This window comes from Vitis riparia, chromosome 11 (genome assembly GCF_004353265.1).
Source record: "Vitis riparia cultivar Riparia Gloire de Montpellier isolate 1030 chromosome 11, EGFV_Vit.rip_1.0, whole genome shotgun sequence".
Classification (NCBI taxonomy): domain Eukaryota; kingdom Viridiplantae; phylum Streptophyta; class Magnoliopsida; order Vitales; family Vitaceae; genus Vitis; species Vitis riparia.
The window spans coordinates 5825463-5846474 of record NC_048441.1 but is presented as its reverse complement, the minus strand read 5'-3'; the positions used below and the strand labels follow the sequence as shown (position 1 = coordinate 5846474).

The window sequence follows — 21012 nt, the reverse complement described above, 5'->3', positions numbered from 1 at the left end:
ACAATGACAGCTAAGGTGTATGTTAGGCGAGAGTACAGGCCTTCCTTAGTTAACTAGGAGGCGTTAGTTGGAGGTTAGGGATTGAGAAGTCTTGCTATGAGGATCATCAGCTAGAATACTCAAGGATTGGGATCCATAAATAAAAGAAGGGTGATTAAAGATCTTTTACAAAAGGAGAATCCAAAAATTGTGATGTTCTAGGAAACAAAAAGGGAGGTTTGTGACATGAGGTTTGTGGGGAGTGTTTGGTCAATTAGGAATAAGGATTGGGCCTTCCTTCCAGCTTGTGGGGCTTCGAGTGGGGTTTTGATTATTTAGGATTCAACAAAGCTTAGTAGTGAAGAGGTGGCAATAGGTTCCTTTTTAGTCACAGTCAAGTTTCTGAGAAATGGAGCAAGGTCTTTCTAGCTTACTTCTATTTATGGTCTAAACACGCCAATCTTGGGAAGGATTTTTGGCATGAGCTATTGGATCTTTATGGTTTAACCTACTTGAATTGGTGTTTTGGTAGGGGAGGGGGCATGATTTTAATGTCATAAGGAGAAGTTTAGAAAAATTGAGTGGCTTTAGGTTAACACCTAGAATGAGATATTTTGATGACTTCATAAGAGAATGTGAGTTAATTGATCCCCTTTAAGGAATGCTTCTTTTACTTGGTCAAATATGCACGATGTTTCAATGTGCAGGAGATTGGATAGATTCCTTTATTCAAATGAGTGGGAGCAATTTTCTCCGCAAAGTTTATAAGAAGCTCTACCTAGATTGACGTCGGATCATTGGTTGATTGCCTTAGACACCAATTCATTCAAGTGGGGACCAACTCCTTTTAGATTTGAGAACATGTGGTTGCTCAATCCAGAATTCAAAGACAGTTTTACCAATTGGTGGAGAGAATTCCAATGCTATGGGTGGGAAGGGCATAAGTTCATGAGGAAGCTACAATTTGTTAAATCCAAACTAAAAGAGTGGAACAAGGTGACTTTTGGAGAGTTAAAAGAAAGGAAGAAAAGCATCCTTACTGCTATCGCTAATTTTGATGTTTTTGAGCAGGAAGGGAATCTTTCTTCAAAGCTTCAAAGAGGAGGACCATTCAAAAAGGGGAGTAGGAGGAGCTATTGTTAAGAGAGAAGGTACATTGGAGGCAAAAATCTAAGGTGTTGTAGGTAAAAGAAGGGGATTGTAATTCTAAGTTTTTCCATAGGATGGCTAATGGCAAGCACAATAGGAAGTAAATAAAGACTCTGGAAAATGGAGGAGCGATTTTGGATAACATTGAAAGTATTTCAGCGAAGATTTTGAATTTTTTTGAAGGCTTAGAAGGGTCACCCATCTCGGAAGAGAGTGTTTCTAGGTTGGAACGTGCCTTTATTGAAGAAGAGATTCATCAAGCCATTTTTCAGTTAGATAAGGATAAATCTCTTGGCCCTGATGGCTTCACTATTATTGTGTTCCAAGAGTGTTGGGATGTGATTAAGGAGGATTTAATGAGGGTGTTCTTAAAGTTTCATAGGAGCGAGGTACTTAATTACTGAAGAAGAGATTCATCAAACCAAAAGGATGTTTGATTTTAGACCTATCAGCTTGGTAACTTGTTTGTATAAGGTCATGGTCAAAGTCTTGTCAAGGCGGTTATGAAGTGTTCTTAATGAAACTATCCATATCACACAAGGAGCTTTGTTCAGGGAAAGCAAATATTGGATGGCATGCTAATAGCCAATGAGATAGTGGATGAGAAAAGACAATCTAGAGAGGAAGGGGTAGTTTTCAAGATTGATTTTGAAAAGGCTAATAACCATGTGGATTAGGGCTTTCTAGACCATGCACTTGAGAGGAAGAGGTTTAGTTCTAAATGGAGGACTTGGATGAGAGGTTGTTTATCCTCCATCTCTTTTGCAGTTCTAGTAAATGGCAACACCAAAGAGTGGGTCAAAGCTTCTAGAGGATTGAGACAAGGAGATCCTCTATCTCCATTTCTCTTTACCATTGTAGCCAATGTGCTAAATAGACTGATGTTGAGGGCTGAGGAGAGTGGGTTACTGGAAGTAGGAGTGGGACTACTGTTTCCCACTTGCAATTTGCAAATGACACCCTCTTTTTTTTCAAGAGCTTCTCCGAAAGAATTGGAAACTCTTAAGATAATTTTGGAAGTGTTTAGACATATTTCTGGACTTAAAGTCAATCTAGAGAAGAGTACCCTCTATGGCATCAACGTTGATCTAGATCAACTCAATAAGATGGCTTTGGTCCTTGATTCCAAGGTGTTGGATTGGCTTGTTCCACATTTGGGACTTTTTTTAGGGTGAACCCAAAGGCAGATGTATTCTAGGATCTGATGATTTAAAGAGTTTTGCGAAAATTAGATAGGTGGAAAAATGCCTTTTTGTCTTTAGGTGGGAGGACAACTCTTATTCACTTGTGCTTATCTCATATCCCCAGCTATTTTCTTTCCATGTTCAAGATTCCTTCTTCGGTAACGTTCAAAATTGAGAAATTGCAAAGGGATTTTCTGTGGTAAGGTTTAGGGAGAATAAGAGAGATCATCTTGTTCGTTAGGACTTAGTGTATAAGGCTAAAGGGCAAGGAGGATTAGGTCTTGGGAAGATTTCTACAAGGAATCGTGCTTTATTAACGAAATGACTATGAGGTTTACTGAGGAAAGGTACACTTTTTGGCATCAAGTTATCCTAAGATTTATAGGACACATACCAATGGGTGGGATGCCAACACCATAGTTAAGTGGTCACATCATTGTCCTTGGAAGGCCATTGCACAAGCCTTTCCAGATTTTTCCAAATACACTCGGCTAGTGGTGTGAGATGGGTCAAGAATTCAGTTTGGGAAGACTTGTGGTTGGGGATCAACCTTTGTGCTCTCAATTCCCAGGTTTATTCAAAATTGTTACAGTTAAAAACCTCACTATCTCATCAATTCTTAGGTCCACTAATCCTTTCTCTTGGAATCTAAACTTTCATCGCAAACTTTTGGATCTTAAGATAGAAGATCTTAAAAGACTCATGTCCTCTCTTTCACACTTGCACTAATCTCCATTAGATCATGACTTGAGAGCTTGATCCCTGTCTTGTTCAGGTTTATTCACAATAAAGTCATTCTTTTCAGTCTTGTCCAACCATATTGATCCAATTCCATCATTCCCTGTTGATTTTGTTTGGAAATCCCAAGCCCCATTTAAGGTCAAATCCTTTGTTTGGTTAGTGGCACTCAAGAAGGTAAACACCAATGACATGTTACAACTGAGAAGATCCTACAAAGCCCTCAATCCTAGTGTTTGTTTATTGCGTATGGAGAGTGGTGAAACAGTAAATCATATCTTCTTACATTGCCCATTGAGTTTGAGGCTTTGACATAGACTATTAAGCTTAGCTCATATGGATTGGGTTCCTCCTAGGATTATATGACATGATGATTATTTCATATAGAGGATTGGGAAATTCCGGTAGAGGCATGGTGTTGTGGCAATTTGCTTGTCTTGCTCTAATGTGGGTTGTGTGGTGGGATAGAAATGCTAGGATTTTTTAGGACAAGGCAAGAACTTTAGAGGGTCTCTAGGACATAATTCATTTCTTAGCTTCCTTCTGCGCATCATGCACCACAATTTTTAAGGGTGTTCCTCTTAATTTGATCCAACTTGATTGGATGTTGGTGTCCAGTTCCAAGGGTGTGGGCTAGCAAGGATAGATTACTTCTGTATATTCCCACTTGTGACATAGCTTGTGGAACCTCATAGTTGTATAGATTCTTGAACTTGGAGGTTCTTGCTTTTGTTTGTGTACTTTTTAGACGATTTATTATCCTTCTTTGTACTTAGTTTTACTTACTTCAATATACTATATTGTTGTTTCTCATAAAAAAATAAAATAAAAAAATTGGTTTGTTACTTGTTTGATTAAAGAAAGTGCTCCCAATTTGTGAACTCAGATGTTTGGAAGCCTGAAACTTGAGCCCTTCTTCTATTTTAAGGGCTAGTTGATAAGCATCATCCACAGTATAAGTGTGTGCAGTTATAACCTCAAGTGGAATCTCCATTCGAAGTCCACCTTTATAATTGGCTGCAAGTTGAGCATCACTTTCCCGCACTTGATTCTGAATGCTCAACTCATGGAATTCTTCTGTATATTCTTCAACTAGCTTAGTATTTTGTTTAAGGGAAAATAATTTTGCATACATTGGTTGTTCATAGTCATTTAGGAGAAAGTACTCTTTCATCTTCAACTTCATCTTGTCCCATGTGTTTATAAGTGGTTGTCTGGTTCTATAAAGCTAATTCTCAATATTATGCCAGCATAGACATGTTGTTCCTTTCCACTTTGCCTTTATAAAACGAACTTTTCTATTTTCAGGCATAGTGTACCAATCAAAGTAACCTTCTATTAACATAATCCAATCAAGGAAAGCTGTTGGATTTAATTTTCCATAAAATTCAACAACTTCAAAGCGTACCTTTTTTGTCACATCATCATCATCTTACTCAAAGAGTTTGCCCCTTCTTTGATTCCCCATCATAAAATTGTCTTGCTTGTCATAAGGGCTACAAGGCAATTGTTCGATTTAATGGCTTATAGTCTCATCTTCAATCGAGAGTTTTTCTTTACTCTTTTCTAATAGCTTCATGATCTCATCAAGTTTTCTATTTAGTTGTATTATAGCATATTAATGGGATTGTTGTATAGCAAAAATTTTCTCTAAGCATGTTGAAACATCATCTTGACCGTTACAAGTATTTTTGAACTCATGTTTGCATAAGTTGCTCCTCTTCTCAATTGTATACGCCATTAAGCTAAGAATTTTCTCTGCTACCAAAGCTAATGTAGGACAACCCTAAGATGGTTGCCTATGTTCAAATAGGTAGCCCAGGGTTCTATTTTTTAAGGTTTAAGGTGAAAAACAAAGTATAAAGTTTTTAGAAGCAAAATAAAATAAAATAAAAAAATATAGAGAGAAGATAAGGAGAAGAAGGAATAGAAACCTTAGAGTCACACTAAGGTCTTCTAGGAGTCTCACCTAGAAGAAAATCAAAGGAATCTTACCATTAAAAATTATAAAGTATGCAAGAAAATATGATATTTTTTTTTTTTGATAGGTAAAAAGATTTCATTAAGAGCCAAAGGCTAGATAAAAGGCATACACGGAGTATACCAAAGACAAAGAAGCAAAAAATAAAGGGACGAAACAAACATGACCCTTACTTGGTGGCTAGCCAGTCTACAAAATCTATCAAAGACAAAGTGTGTTCCTCTATATACACCCTAGCCCAATTCACAAAAGTGTACAAAAAAATGGATTTAATGTCTTGATCGTTTCTCTCCATATCATCAAATGCCCTCCTGTTTCTTTCTCTCCAAATGGTCCACATCAAGCATAGGGGGCAGCTCTCCAAGCTTTCTTTCTTTTCTTGCCCACAAAGGAACCATGCCAACTTAGGAGGTGTTTTTTCACAGAGGAGTGCATCACCCATTGTACCCCAAACAGGGAGAAAATTAGAAGCCATAACATTCTGGCTTTCTCGCAAAACAGTAGAAGGTGATCTGTAGTTTCCTCCTCATATTTACACAAAAGCATCTGTTGGGGATGCTCCATCCAAATCTCTTCAGGCGGTCCGTGGTGAGCAGCCTATTCCAAGTCGCCTCCCAGCCAAAGAAACTAGCCTTAATTGGGACCCAAGGCGTCCAAATAGTTCTAGCCGGGAAGGGGGTTTGGTATCCCTTGAGAACGAGCTATAGAAGGACTTGACAGAAAAGGTTCCATTCTTGCTCTCTTTCCACTGGAACAAGTCCTCCACCCCTCTTCTAATGGTCAAGGGATGAAGCTTGCTTAATAAGCTTTCGACTTCACCCACCTCCCAATCATTAAGGTGTCTATTAAAACGAAGCCCCCAGCTACCTCCTCCTTCGTCTTCCTCCCAAGCCTCAGCAACCCATCCTTCTTTATTGACAGAGAGGTTAAACAAGATGGGGAAAGCTTCCTCCAGAGATTGATTTCCACACCACAAATCCTTCCAAAACTTCACTCTAGTGCCGTCCCAATGATGAAGCGGGAATGAGAACGAAAATTCTCCCAACCTTTTCTGATGGCCTTCCAGACCCCCACCCCATACCGGTTTCTTGCAACTTTGGAGCACCATCCTCCCTCTTGCAGATCATACTTACTAAGGATAATTTGCTTCCATAAGGGCTCATTCTCATTTGCGAATCTCCACAACCATTTCCCAAGAAGGGCCTTGTTAAAAGTAGCTAGACTACGAATGCCCAAGCCACCTTTCTTTTTATCGGCACAAACAACCTTCCAACTCACCAAGTGAGGCTTATTCTCTAAGGCTCCACCGCCCCATAAGAAATCCCTTTGGATCTTTTCAAGCCTTGCGCACACTCTCTTGGGGATCACAAAGAGAGAGAGAAAGTAGGTTGGGAGGCTTGAGAGGGTGCTTTTCAGCAAGGTAAGACGGCCACCTTTGGAGAGGTATTGCCTTTTCCAGAGAGATAACCTTTTCCTGAATCTTTCTTCCACTGCATCCCACACCCTAATGGATTTGTAGGGGGCTCCAAGGGGAAGACCCAAGTAGGATGTAGGTAAGCTCCCTATCTTGCAACCCAAGACCGCCACAAGAGTCTCCATAGGAATGCCTTCCCCCACTGGGATGGCCTCTGTTTTATTCAGATTGACTTTTAATCCTGAAATCGCCTCAAACCACATGAATGTCCAGCTAAGGTATTGCAACTGATCTGCATCGGCGTCACAGAAAATTAAGGTGTCATCGGCAAACAAGAGATGGGACACGAGCAGCCCCTCACTTCCTCTTCCTCCCACTCTGAAACCGGAGATAAAGTTTCCATTTCTTGCACGGGACAACAATTGGCTAAGAGCTTCCATGGCCAAAAGGAAAAGATAGGGGGATAGAGGGTCGCCCTGTCTCAATCCCTAGAGCTACGAAAGAAGCCCGAGGGGCTTCCATTGATAAGGATCGAGAAGGAAGCCGTGGAGCAGCACCATTTTATCCAATTAATCCATCTGTGTCCAAATCCCATCTTGGACATCACCTCCATAAGAAAGTTCCAATTGACATGGTCAAAAGCCTTCTCAATGTCCATCTTGAGAAGGAGGCCCGGGATGTTGTCTTTCAATCTAGAATCAAGGGCTTCGTTAGCAATAAGAACAGCGTCCAAAATCTGCCTCCCATGGACGAAAGCATGCTGAGAATCAGAAATCACCTCCCCCATCACTGATTTCAGTCTATTGGCTAGGACTTTGGCAAGCAATTTGTACACACTCCCTACCAGGCTGATTGGTCTGAAATCTTTTAGATCTTCGGCCCCCTCCTTCTTAGGAATGAGCAAGAGGAACGTGGAGTTTAGGCTTCTTTGGAAGGTCCCATAGAGGTAGAACTCCCTAAAGAGGCCTAAAATCTCTGGTTTAACAACGTCCCAACAGAATAACCAGAAGGCCATTGTGAAGCCGTCCGGACCTAGGGCTTTGTCTCCACAAAAACTGCTCAAGGCTGCGAATATTTCTTCCTCAGAAAACATAACTTCTAGGCTGCTGGCCAAGCCTTCTCCCAACTCCTTGAAGTTAAGGCCATTTATACTAGGGCTCCAATCCCCAGGATCAGAGAGAAGGGTTTGGTAGGCACTACAAACACCTTCTTTTATCTCTGCCAAGGATGAGAGATTCACCCCGTTTACCTTAATTTTGGATAGGAAATTCCTCCTTGCCCTAGCATTGGCCATTTTATGGAAATACTTGGTATTTTTATCACCCTCTCTTAACCAGATTTCCCTTGACTTCTGTCTCCAAGAAGTTTCTTCTAGAAGGGCCCACTTCTTATATTCCTCAAGATCCAGCTTCTTAGCCTCTAGATCTTCAAGAGAGAGAGCGTTCTCATTCTCCTTGGCCTCCCACCGCTGTAAGCGTGAGAAGGCCTCTGCTCTGTTGAAAGAGACATTGCCTACCACCTCCTTGTTCCATTTTTTCAGGTCCTTCTTAAGAGCTTTGAGCTTCTCAGCGATGCAGTGGCTGCTATAGCCTTCAACCGAATATCCATTCCACCAGCTTCTTACTAGGTCTTTAAATCCATCAATTTTCAGCCACATATTTTCAAAGCGGAAGGGGCTTTTGCCTGAAGAGAAACCCCCAGCTTCTAGAATGATGGGACTGTGGTCAGAGACCAGGCGAGGGAGAGCAGATTGAGAGATGGCAGAGAAATGGTCCTCCCATTGGTCAGAGATTAAAAAACGGTCCAATCTAGAGGCAGCTTGAGAGTTCAAGCCCCCTATCCAAGTGAAAGGACCTCCAGCCAGTGGGATATCCCTCAGCCCCAGCTCCCCTATCACCTCTGAAAATCTCCTCATATCGGCTGTGAGTCTAGGGGCATTTCTTCTTTCCTCTGGATATCTAACAGCGTTAAAATCCCCTCCTATGCACCAAGGATCTTCCCAGAGGCCACGGATGGCTCCAAGCTCTTCCCAAAAGTCTTCCTTTTCGTTACCAATCACTGGCCCGTACACTCCAGAGAAGATCTAAGAGAATCCGTCACTGCAGTTTCTAAAACGAACAGAGATGGAGTACCCCCCAATTTCTACCTCCAAATTCTCCAAAACTCTGTTATCCCATAAGAGAAGGATTCCACCTGCCGTGCCCCTTGCGTCCACTGAAGCCCAATTAAGAAATCTTCCTACTCCCACACTTTTCACCAATTGCATAGAAACATCTTTCACCTTTGTCTCCAATAGACAAACCAAATCAGCCTTCTGATACCTCACCACTCCCTTGATCAGTTTTCTTTTATCACCATCATTAAGCCCTCGGACGTTCCAGCAAAGAATTTTAATTCTCATTAATCAACTGGAATCAAATCCCAGGAGCTCTGACTAGATCGTTTGGATATCCCTGATGTCCCTTTATAACTAACAGAGCATTCCAATCTTTTTAACTCTCGTTCAAATCGGGTGGAGCAGGATTTTTTCTTCTTCCTTCTCTTGCCGAGAGAGTTACTTCCAGTCCTCAGCTTCAATTTCGAAAGCAGCTCCAAAATTTCGACTTCATGCCCTTCAACAGGCATTCCCAAGACTTTACTAAAAAGTAATAATTTGGAGAGCTCCTCTTTTGACCATCCTTCTTCACACGGGGGGTAATCCGTCGAGTCTCTCTGCTTTGCCATGTTTTTTCCCAGATCAGAGGTCGGGGCTCTTGTCAAACACACTGTCGACCCATCTCTGAGCATGATGGACAGGGGATTCGGTGCCTCATCTACGTCCCTTGCCATTGAAATTAAAGGACTAGAGCCAGGTTCCCTTCCCCTCTCAAGTCCCATGTCCCAGAAAGGAGAAGAAGAATAGGAAGAGTCTCCTCTCAAGGAGATCGGGGGAAGAGAAGGCATACCTTTTTTGTTACGAGCTTCGACGGGGGGGAGAAGCTCATTCACAGATGTCGGCACTTCCACACGGTGTGACGCTTCCAACTGGGTCGACTTACGAGCTTTGACGGGAAGGGAAAGCTCAAACGCATGCGTCGGCGAGTCCACAGGGGATGACGTTTCCAGCTGGGGGGTTTTGCTAGCTTCGACGAGAATGGATGACGTCGGCGCATCCAAAAGGGGCGACGCAACCTTCTGGGGAGTCCTTGAGGAGGAAGGAGTCGCGGAGGGGGTTCCACTTCGACGCAGCGAGCAGCTAGGGCTTTCTTGCCCTAAGGCTTTGGAAGGGGTTGGGCCGAGGGGTTTAAGAGAAGAATCCAAAGAGCTTGGGATCTGGGCCTTCCCTAGCCTAGGCCCAAAGGGCCTTCCACATGCCAGGCTCGAATGGGCCAAGGCATCCAGAGACTGGCCTGTTTCCTCAACACGGGCTTGGGAAAGGGGATGCTGGCCCGTCTCTAAAGCGCGGGCAGGAGACGAGGGAGCAGCTGCACCCGTCATGTCTGCAGTAGGTGCTCCAGTCCCCAGGAACGGCGAAGGCAGCTTTTCAGGTTGCAGAATGACTGAGGAAGGCGGCTGGGGGTCCACGCACCCCATAGCGCGTGAAGGGGCCACCGCTTCATCCCCAACCAACCAAGCACCGGACCTGCAAGCGGGGATCACAGAGGAAAGGCAGGGCTCTTCTTCCCACCATAGTTGCAGGGCATAACAGGAGGTGCCAGCGACTACCTGTAGCGAGCTTGGGTGTTGCCATCCTCTGGTTTCGACAAGGATTCTGGCCCACTTGAGGTTCCGACGCTTAGCTGTGTTTTCGTCCACAGCTACGAACCTCCCACAGGAGTCTCCGAACTGCTTGAAGAGGCTTCTTCCCCAGAGATGCAGAGGGAGTCCTAAAATTCTAACCCACACATGGCGCACATCCTCTTTATCTCCCTCAAGACATCCCACAGATGGCTTCCATTTTTCTAAGCAAAAGCTTCTTCCTCTGAAACGTCTTGCTCCTGAACTATACACCCTTTCTGCTTCGTCCTCAAATTCAAACTCCAGAAGCATGAGATTTTCTCTCACGTTTGAAAGCCAGAGGTTGCCTTCCAAGAACCATGAGTTCTTTGCCCATGATCCGAAAGAAACAAGGTCAGGAAGACGATCAGCGTCCCCCACCCAAGAGCCCACAAGACACCTGCCCAGCAGCTCCTCATTCCTATCCAAAGTTTCTTTCTCGATTTCTAGCCAGACGGCATCGCGAGGCACTGGGCAGTCCCGAAGAGGGTATGAGCCTCTGCCTACGCTACTGCTGGGAGAGACTTGGGAAGGTACTTGTTTATCCAGCAAAACACCTCTCCATTGGAGGGGGGTAACTCCCACACTTCTCAGTTTGCTAGCAAGCATTTTCCAGCCTCCAACAAGCCCCCTTCCTTCAGGGAAAGCCAAGGAAAATCTTTTGTTCTCCGCATCACAAGAAAATATGATATTATTAATCATCAATCCATTACTTTGATTTATATTAATTAGCCTTATTTATAAGTTTCTATAAGAAATCCAAAGTCTACAAAGATTCTAATAACCTAATATGACTCTAATTCTATGACATCATTAGCTACTCCTAGTTTAACTCCAACAAATACTAATCATAATTTAATTCCAAGAAATGTTAATCCCACTTTAATTGCAACTAATACTAATTCCCTTTCTTTATGTATGTCTTGGAGATTCATCCTCGTCACGAGTCACAACCTCATTCAATTTTGCATGGGGGCTCAATAAGTAGGAGAAATAAGCAAGTGATGCGATTCAAGCTTATGATATCTCAACCCAAACTTTGATATTATGTTATGCTATCCATTTGACCCAAAATCTTAACCTATTAGGTAATAGTGGGCTAAGGATGTATATCAACTTGATTTGGCTAAAATCCTAAAGCCCTAATAATCTTCTTCAAGCTTGATGTAAACTCAATAAATCGGGGAAATAAATATTTGACCTCCTAATGATCAAAGCTTTGATGTCATGTCAAATCACTAATTTGACTCAAATGCTTAAACTCTCATATAATGGACCAACAATTAATGTCAAACTAATTTTGGCTTAAGTCTTAACAACTACAAAGACTTGCATCATGGCAAAGCCTTCCAAGGAGTATCATGAAATCAAGTTTTAGACATTAAATTATAGATGTACCAAATCTGTAGGTAATGTATCAGAGAGATGCAGAAAATTTAATAGATTTTATATGCCTGTAGTATACATGATTGAATATTGAATAAAATTAGAGGAAGATTATGTACTCGGTCTAACAACTTGTACCAGTAACAGTAGAACAGTTACTTACCCCCAGGATTTAAAGCCAATGCAGCCTTCTTTAGTGCAGCTAATCCAGTAAAGCGTGACAGAGTACCAGGAAGAGCCAATGATGATGTAGAAAATATGATCGGCATTACCCCAGAACTATTCACCTGTTTAATTATAATGGTTAGATTAATATAAACAAGATTGTGAAGTACAACTCAAATATAACAACAGACCCTGACCAAAGCATAGAGAAGATAGCAATACATGCAAAAGAAGCATAATATGAAGCAATAAACTAATAATCGTAAATAAATAAAGCTAAATTCAAAAAACAAAAGACATTAAGGTAGTTTAAAAGTACTCATTTTGTTAATCCAAGCTTGATCATCTGTAAGGACATTGAAGAAACAACCATAAAATATATTACCATCACTCAATTAAGTGAGAAGGTGTTTCAAGAGTGTTGCATGATTGACATAGGGCTACCAATTTGTTGAGGGACTTTGGCTAAGATGGATATAAAATAAGTCATACTTCATGATACAGAATATTGGGAAGTCAAGAAATATGTCCATAAAATGGCATAGCTTCTTAAATAAGGATGAAGCGGATGTGGGGGTGGGTAAGATAACAAAAATTATGTCCAACATGTGATGCAATACACCTTAAACCTTAATGCAAATCACTTTTGTATTGTTTTAGCCTTCTTTTCAAAGCCAGTTTATATTTTTCAAAAAAGTTTCCTAGTTCCCCCCACCTTTTGATATTTTGCAGAAGGCACTATTTATTATCATTTCATCCTCATCAATCCACCAGCATATTTCTTTAAATAATGGCTCATTTCCTTGACATACTTACTAAGGATGTATGCTAGAATTAACAATTTCATATCACATCACATAGTTTCCTCATCTAAACTTTTCTTTTTCTTTTTCTTTTTCTTTTTCTTCTTCATTTTTATTTTTTATTTTTTTTATTAGAAATGAAGAAAAGTATATTAATAGAGGAAAAGATACAGGAGAAAGATAAGAAAACAAAAGAAGGATGAGAGGTCCTTCCCACAAAACAAAAAATGAACAAAAGAGAAAACACCCAACTAAAAAAAACTAAAAACACAGTAAAAACCCAACACTCTCAAACTTTTGAAGCACTCTCCGCAATCCAGTTGAGTTGTAAAACACTAAGAGGAACTCCTCTAAAAGCTGCAGAACACGAGGCCCAAAGAGAGGAAAAGAACAGAATCAAATCCCATAACATCTCTTCCGTTCTCCCCTTATCCTCAAATATCCTTTTATTTCTCTCTTGCCATACCATCCATAACAAAGTAAGGCAAGAGATTTTTCAAAGTGTCTTGCCTCTTAAAGAGTTCCCCAAGCCTTTAAAAGCAATAACCAACATGTCCTCAATACTCCTTGGAGGAACCCAAGCCAACCCTACTAAATTGAACAACTTGTGCCAAAGTCCAATGGTAATAGGGCAATGAAGAAAAAGGTGGTCTATTGATTCTCCATTTCCTTTGCAAAGAATGCACCATTGGGGACAGAGGGATTTGTAAGGTCTTCTCAATTGCAACTTGTCATTGGTGTTTACCTTCCCATGTGCTACTAACCAAGCAAGGGCCTTAACCTTTGAGGGGGCTTTTGAACTCCACAAGAACTTGGTCGGAAGGAACAAGATAGGATTTGAGACTTTTGACAAGGCTAAGAAAAAAGATTTCACTGAAAACAGGTCTGATGATGACAAAGACCACTCTCTTGAATCTGCCAAAGAATGAGAGAAAAGCACTGAACTAAGGGAAGACATAAACTCTAAAGGAGATCAATTTTCGAATTAGTGAGATTACGTCGAAAATTAAAATTTCAAGACAGTGGAAAGGAATTGCCAAGGACATTTGAGACAGTGAGGTTTTTCACAGAAATAACTCTATAAAGACCAGCAAATTGAGAGCACAAAGATTGGTTACCCCACCAATGATCTTCTCAAAAACGAATTCTCTCCCCATTCCCCACCACTAGGCGGACAAAATGGGAGAAATCCTGGAAAACTTGAGCAATAGCCTTCCAAGGACATCTGTGCGACCATCTAACCACCATGTTGGCGTCTCATCCATTAGGATGTGTCCCATAAATACTCCAAAGAGAGCAATTTCCCTAAGAGAGCAATGTTTCTTAGAGAAGTCTTCCTAAAACCCAAACCTCTCAACTCTTTTGGTCTACTAACAACATCCCATCTGATAAGATGATCTTTCTTCCCTTCCCCCGCCCCAGACCAAAGAAAATCCTTTTACAACTTCTCAATCTTTGAGGCTATTGATGTTGGGATTTTGAAGAGGGAGAGGAAGTAGCTAGGGATGTGAGACAAACTTCTGAATTAAAGTAATCCTCCCTCCCAAAGACAAAAAGGCCTTTTTCCAACCATCCAACCTCCTCGAAATTCTCTCAACCACCGGATCCCAAAAGCCTATTGTCTTTGGGTTCCCTCCCAAAGGAAGGCCTAAATAAGACAAAGGCCACTCTGACACTTTGCAATAAAAAACTGAGGCCAAACTAGACAACAACTCCTGCCTGGTATTAATACCTAAAATTGTGTTTTATTCTAGGTTGATTTTTAAACTTGATACTTGCCCAAAAACCAAAAGGATAATCTTTAGGTTTTGAAGATGTTCTAGAGAGGCTTTAAAGAAAAAGATGGTGTCATCTGCAAACTATAACAAAAACACTTTAGTCCTATCCCTCCCCACAAAGAAACCCTCAGTTAGCCCAGTTTCCTCTACTCTAATCATCAACCTACTTAGAACATCTACTACTAAAGTAAAAAGGATAGGAGAAAGGGGGTCTCCTTGTCTCAAGCCTCTAGAGGCCTTAACCCAACCCTTTGCATTCCCATTAACTAGGATTGCAAAACTTGATGAAGACAAACATCCCCTTATCCAAGATCTCCATTTCGGACTGAACCCCTTCCTTTCTAGCACATGATCTAAAAAGCCCCAATCCACATGATCATAGACCTTCTTAAAATCGATTTTGAAGACTACCCCTTCCTTCCCTGACCTTCTTTTTTCATCCACCACTTCATTGGCTATCAACACAACATCCAAAATGTGTCTCCCTTCAACAAAGGCTCCTTGAGAGCCAAAGACTGTTTCATGGAGGACTTTGCGTAAACGCCCTGATAAGACCTTAGCAATTATCTTATATAAACTTGTAACCAAGCTAATAGGTCTATAATTAGAGATTTTAAAAGTTTGGTTTTTCTTAGGCACCAAATCAATAAAGGTCGAATTTGTACTTTGATTTATTATCCCATTGGTGTGGAACTCAAGAAACACCCTCATAAGATCCTCTTTGATCACATCCCAACACTCTTGATATAATGCAATAGTAAAACCATCGAGACCAGGGATCTTCTCCTTATTCAAATGGAAAACTGTCATTCGTACCTCCTCTTCAGAAAAAGGCTTGTCCAGCCAAACCGCACTCTCCCCTTGAATAGGGACCCAATCTACTCCTTCAACCCTCCAAGAAGCACCTTCGGGTTTGGAATAGAGTTTCTCAAAGAAATTTAAAATCTCCTCAAAGATAACCTCAATGTTGCTTAGAGTCACCCCCCTCTTAGAAATCAGAGACTCAATGAACTTCTTGTTTCGCCTTCCATTGGCCATTCTGTGAAAAAACTTAGAATTGCAATCCCCCTCTTTAATCCACTTGACCCTAGATTTTTATCTCCAATGGACCTCTTCCTTTAATAACAAATCCTCTAGCTCCCTTCTTCTTAAGGTCCTTTCGGATACCAAATCAAGATTCAAATTCCCTTCTTGTTCAATTAGATCAATTCTACCTAAGTCCGAAAGAATGAGTTTTTTCCTCTCTTAAATCTCCAAAGGCCACTTTATTCCAATCTTTCAACTTTGATTTAACAAACTTTAATTTCCTCATGAACTTGTGACCTTCCCAACCTTCAACCGTACACTCTTGCCACCAATCACTAAACTTCTCCTTAAACTCAAGATGGAGCACCCACATATTCTCAAACTTGAAAGGAGTCGGACCCCATTTTAAAGGATTAGTTTCCAAGCAAATTAGGTTATGATCTGAGGTCCATCTAGGAAGCGCCTCTTGAAGACTTTGAGAGAAAAAAGAATCCACTCAGAAGAAAACAAGAACCTATCCAACCTCTAGCAAATAGGATCAACTTGCATGTTTGACCAAGTAAAAGCCGTATTTCTCAGAGTGGGATCCAACAAACCACTCTCTCTTATAAACTCCTCAAAACACCTCATGTTGAAAGTTAACCTAGAATCACCCAGTTTCTCAGAGATCCTCCTGATTACATTAAAATCCCCTCCTACACACCACATTGGGAAGGTCAGACCATACAAGTCTTAAAGCTCCAACCAAAAGTCCTTCCTCCACAAAGGCTTATTCAGGCCATACACTGAAGTTAACCAAAAAGACCCTTCCTCACCTGAGTTCAACTTCACAGTTACAAAGAAAGATCCTAACACCTTCTCTGTACACTTGAACTTATTTGAATCCCACATAATCACAATCCCCCTTGAAGCCCCACAAGCAAGAAGAGCAGCCCACTCCATACTTCTACCTTTCCAGACACTACTCACAAACCTCCTATCCCAAATTTCTCTCTTTGTTTCCTGAAGCATCACAACATCTGGACTTTGAGAACTTAAAAACCTTCTGACAATCCTCATTTTATTCTTGGAACCTAAACCTCTTGTATTCCAACTTAAGATCTTCATGTAAACAAAAGAAACCTAGCACAAACTACAACCGAAACTAAACCTCTCACTGGATTCCACAATCATTTTTCCTCTTCCTTCTGAAATAGACCTTGTCCGCAGAAAGAGTACTCTTGCTCTCTACTTCCGTACCTTTTCCATTATCTCTGACAATTCTAATCCTCAAACTCTCCAAAACCGACTGGACCTTGACCATCTTCCTAGGCGTGAGGCCCTCAATCTGAAAACCTTCCATCGAGAGAGTGGGAGGTTCTAGCTCTGGGGACGAGGCCTTGCCTGAGACGCAAAGCTCCTCTGGGTTACTAAGTGATTCCCTAAGGAGAGGACAATCTTTAAAAATTCGGTTAGAGGCTTCTACAGGAGACGCCACGCCTTCAGAACAGGACACACCAACATGACGACTAAGCTCACCACCAGCAGGAATCAAAAATGAAACACCCTGAGAAGGAAGGACTGACTCCATTGGAAACGAAGAAAAGGCTGACACCAAAATGGACGAACAGTAGAAACAGAGGAGATGGGAAGAGATTTTGGAGCAAAAGCCCTAGCCAAAGGATGGCCCTGCTCAGAGGAAGCTGAGAAAGGAGGACATACCTTGTTTGCCAAACCGCAATGCGAAAACCCATCACCTCCCTCTATCTCACCGGTGAAAACTTGAAAGGTTTCTGGACCAGGAGGAAGAACGCCCTTATTGGAGACTGGTCTGCCTCGAAAAATGGCTAGATTTGCTTCCGCAAAGCCACCCCCAACTAGGTTACGCTTCGGAGAAGAAGGTGACACCTTTAGGCTTGGAGGCCAGCTTCTCGCTTTGCGCCTTGCAGAGATTGAGGGGCCTTTTAACTTTGACAGCTCTTGAGAGTGATCAATCGACATAACCTCCTTAGCAAGGGATCCCGAGCACTGGAACTTTGAGGACGAAGGCGCTACAAGGTCGCCATTAAAAGAACCTGCCTTTGTTTCACGGATTGGACCAACAGGAGGCCCAAAACTCTTTGCCCCAAACTAGGCCTTAGCAGATCGGCTTTAAAAGAGTCATCTGGCTTTGTTGGCCCGATACCTCTTCCCACCACTAGGCCCAAGAGACACCCTCCCCCTTCTTTCTCCGCTGTGGAAGCCATATTTGAAACTAAGGAACGAGAACGGGACGATGACAAGGCCTCCAGCTGTAGCACTCATTGTCCCTAGTAGCAGCCCGTAGCCCTGCAGCATTCTTTAGCCTCTGAGAGACACAACCTCCCGCTGACATCAACTTGTCCTTGCTGTGAGTTGACTCAGGCCTGAGAAGACCGTCTCCTTCAACTTCTCCGACAACTGAAATTGCAATCGTAAAAGACCGAGTCCCATTTTCCACCTCTAGCAATGCAGGTAGCACCACATTTGGAAGCATCTCCACCCACAACTTTCCCTTCGACAAGTCTACAAGCTTCAAAGATTCCCGTGCCACCTTCGTCACCTTCCCCCACTTCTGCATAATGTATCTCAGCTGAACCTCATCCCACAAATGAAAAGGAAGGCCTCTTAGTTCTAACCAACCCCTTCTAAATTTTCCGGATACAACAATATTTTCTCTTGGCAACCATCTCCTCAAAACAACAGTCCCTCCTCTCACTGTTAAAATCCCCTGTTCTTGAAACCAATCAGCTCTCCTTGCAGAATCCACGAAAAAGCACCCCTTGTAAGCGAAATAGAGGTTACAAACGCCATTCATTTTTATTTTACCATATCGATCTTTTTTATGGTATCACTTCTCTTTCGGTCCAACCATCTAGTTGGACACTCATTTTATTTTCTTGTTCTCTTCCATCTCCTAATGCATCTTCCTAATGCCACTAGTCCATATTGTGTGTTAAAATCATAATCACAATGTGTTACTTGACCCACCCTCCTAGCACCAATATAAAAAAGACCTACTCGACTTTACAAGATCATATCCCAGTAGAAATCCTTAAATTGCAGATCTTCATATTCTCTCCCCGCCCTTCTTTTATTTTTTGTTTTTCATTAGAAACAAGAAATGCATTGATAAAGTTTTGAAAAACATGAGGATAAGAAATCCTACCCAAATAAACAAACTCTGATCAAAAGAACAAATGAATACAGTTCACCTATATACCACTTAAAACTATACAAATGAAATGTGGTTCTACTCTCCTTTGAGATCAACACATAGGCTCCCCTATTTTTCACCACAGTTTTATAACTGTTCCCAAAAAAATTTCTCCTTTGGAAATACCTTGAATTAACTAATCCATATTGCCCCAACTCTTCTATAAGAAAAAGAGAACTCCGAATGTGAACAATTGACCATATGGTTGTACCCCATGTCACGAACTCTTTACAAGAAATTAAATACAAAGAACTTGGAGGTGATTCCATGAACTCACGGTATAACAGTTTATGCAAAATATTTGTAGAATGTATTCTCAAATTTCATTACACTCTCCCCTGTACATAAAGCATGCTCTAAAAGGAAGGGGATCTAAAGATGTCTCTCCTAATTAATCACCCTATTTCAAGAAAGACGTTTTCAACTAATGATGGAAGAGTTTGATGTTTTCCTTTCCAAGTCTTTGACCTCTGACCCATCATTTTGTAAATAAGAAAAAGGAAAGTTTCAAGGCTTCTCTAGTGCCTTCCCATGGTACATCAAATTGCTCAAACCTCTTATTGGATTTAACCTCTAGAGGTTTCATCTCCAAGCTCCTCTAGTGCCCTCTTATGGTATATCAAATTGTTCAAACCTCTTATTGGATTTAACCTTTGAGAGGTTCCATCCCCATATTCATGGATGATTGACTCTCCATTTTGAAAGAGTCAGGACTGGCAGCACTACTCATAGGTCCAGCTGGATCACCTTGGGCTCGAGATTCATAAATAAAAAAATATAAAAAATAAAAAAGTATATCACAAAAGGAAAAAATGAACCATAAATGTAACTATCTCCCAATATTTGCATGAACCAATGAGAATGCTATTTTTTTATAGGTAAATAAGCAGAATGTATTAAAAGCGCTTGCAAAAAGGCGCAAAAGAGTACACACAGAGTATACAGATAAGGCCAAGAGGCAAGCAAGAAAAGAAAAGAGAAGGACTAAAACCCACCTTCCCAACAACACTCGGCACCCAAGGGGGCTGGGAGACCAAAAAAACTCAAAAAGACCCTTAACAGAAAACACCCCACAGACCACCTAAAGCAAAAAACCTTCTACCCAAAGCAACGAGAAAAACCCTTAACAGAAAACACCCCAAAGACCTGCAAAGCCCCTTCCGCTAAGTCCCCACACCCTTCCCTTTTCCTTTTACTATGGACGGCGCACTATTTTAATTGACAAAGCACTTGAGCCTTTGGATTTCCTTATCCAGCCAAGAAGAGAACATGGATTTTCTCCTTCCCCCTAACACCTTAACCCCTCGGCCTTTTTGCAATTCCAATTTTCTAAGAAGAGAGCTAATTTCCTTTTCGTAACCCGAAATTGGCATCCCCAGACAGTTGGAGAACCTGACAAAACCTCTGGGAAGGCACACAAACTCCTCCCCCTCTTCCACGCCACCCAAACCCGCATCCCTTGGAGAGTCCACCCACTCAACCCTGGCCTCCAAATCTGACGACCCCTTCATCACCTTCTAGGGCCCATCTTGCATCATGGATCCCAAAGAAGAGAACACCCCAAAAGGGTGTCGGTTTGCCTCCGCCAAGAGGGCTTTGTTTGTGATTGCTACCCAGGAATCCTCCAAGGGCACTGAAGAGTCAAAGCGAACACCCTCACAGCTCCCCTCAATAATTTCTGACGCCACAAGAAAAAGCTCCAAGGCCGCGACAGTCCTGCTGTCCCCTCCATCCCTTCTCTCAGTCGCCACAGCTTTGCTGCCCCCTTGAGACAACTCTTGATCCTCAATAATAAGGAAAAGTCCCCCGATCCCACCAGAACTCCATCAGGAACCCTACAAAGGCTTCTCTCCCTTGAATCCACTCCCTTTTGGTAACTTAAGGAGAGTCTAAAAGAGGTCCCTCCTTTGTCAACAGACTCCACATGGGCCAGGTCCACAGCTTTTGCGACTTGGGCCTCCTCCCCCACCCCCTGGCAGCCCAAAGGATGTGGCCCAAAAGCCCACCCACTTAAACCCTAGCAGACCTCCAATTCAGCAAAACATCTCCCATCTATAACAGGCTCAAGCTGGTCATACTCATGAACCACATTGTATCATAACTCTATATCATGGATGCAGGCATATGGTGTCAACAGGAACTACCTTAAGCATAGATCAGCAGAGTCATGTGCCTGTTCTATTGAATTTTGGATGCCAGCTCAGACAGCCTCTTAATTCTCAAAGAAGCTCTTGCCTCCAAATGTGAAATGAAAATTTCTAGGCAAAAAATAATTACAACATTTACAATCATGTTCTGCTTCCATTGTTTCTGGATTCCAACCCAAGACAATCCTAATTTTTCAAATAGGTATTTCCTCCTAAGTGTGACATGATGGCAAGTCGTAGGGGAAAAGACAAGGTTATAAAACATTTTCAATTATTTCTGGTCATATGCAAG

At 41.8% G+C, this 21012-nt stretch overlaps 1 protein-coding gene across 1 annotated transcript in view; it reads right to left on the bottom strand.

The window, feature by feature from the left end:
* The window catches only part of LOC117925609 (preprotein translocase subunit SCY1, chloroplastic), a 42721-nt gene that overhangs the window by 6285 nt on the left and 15424 nt on the right, over nucleotides 1-21012 (bottom strand). Inside the window, exon 6 of the mRNA XM_034844673.1 lies at nucleotides 11751-11874. Within this exon, the coding sequence (XP_034700564.1) occupies nucleotides 11751-11874 (124 nt within the window). The remainder of the gene's footprint in view (nucleotides 1-11750; nucleotides 11875-21012) is intronic.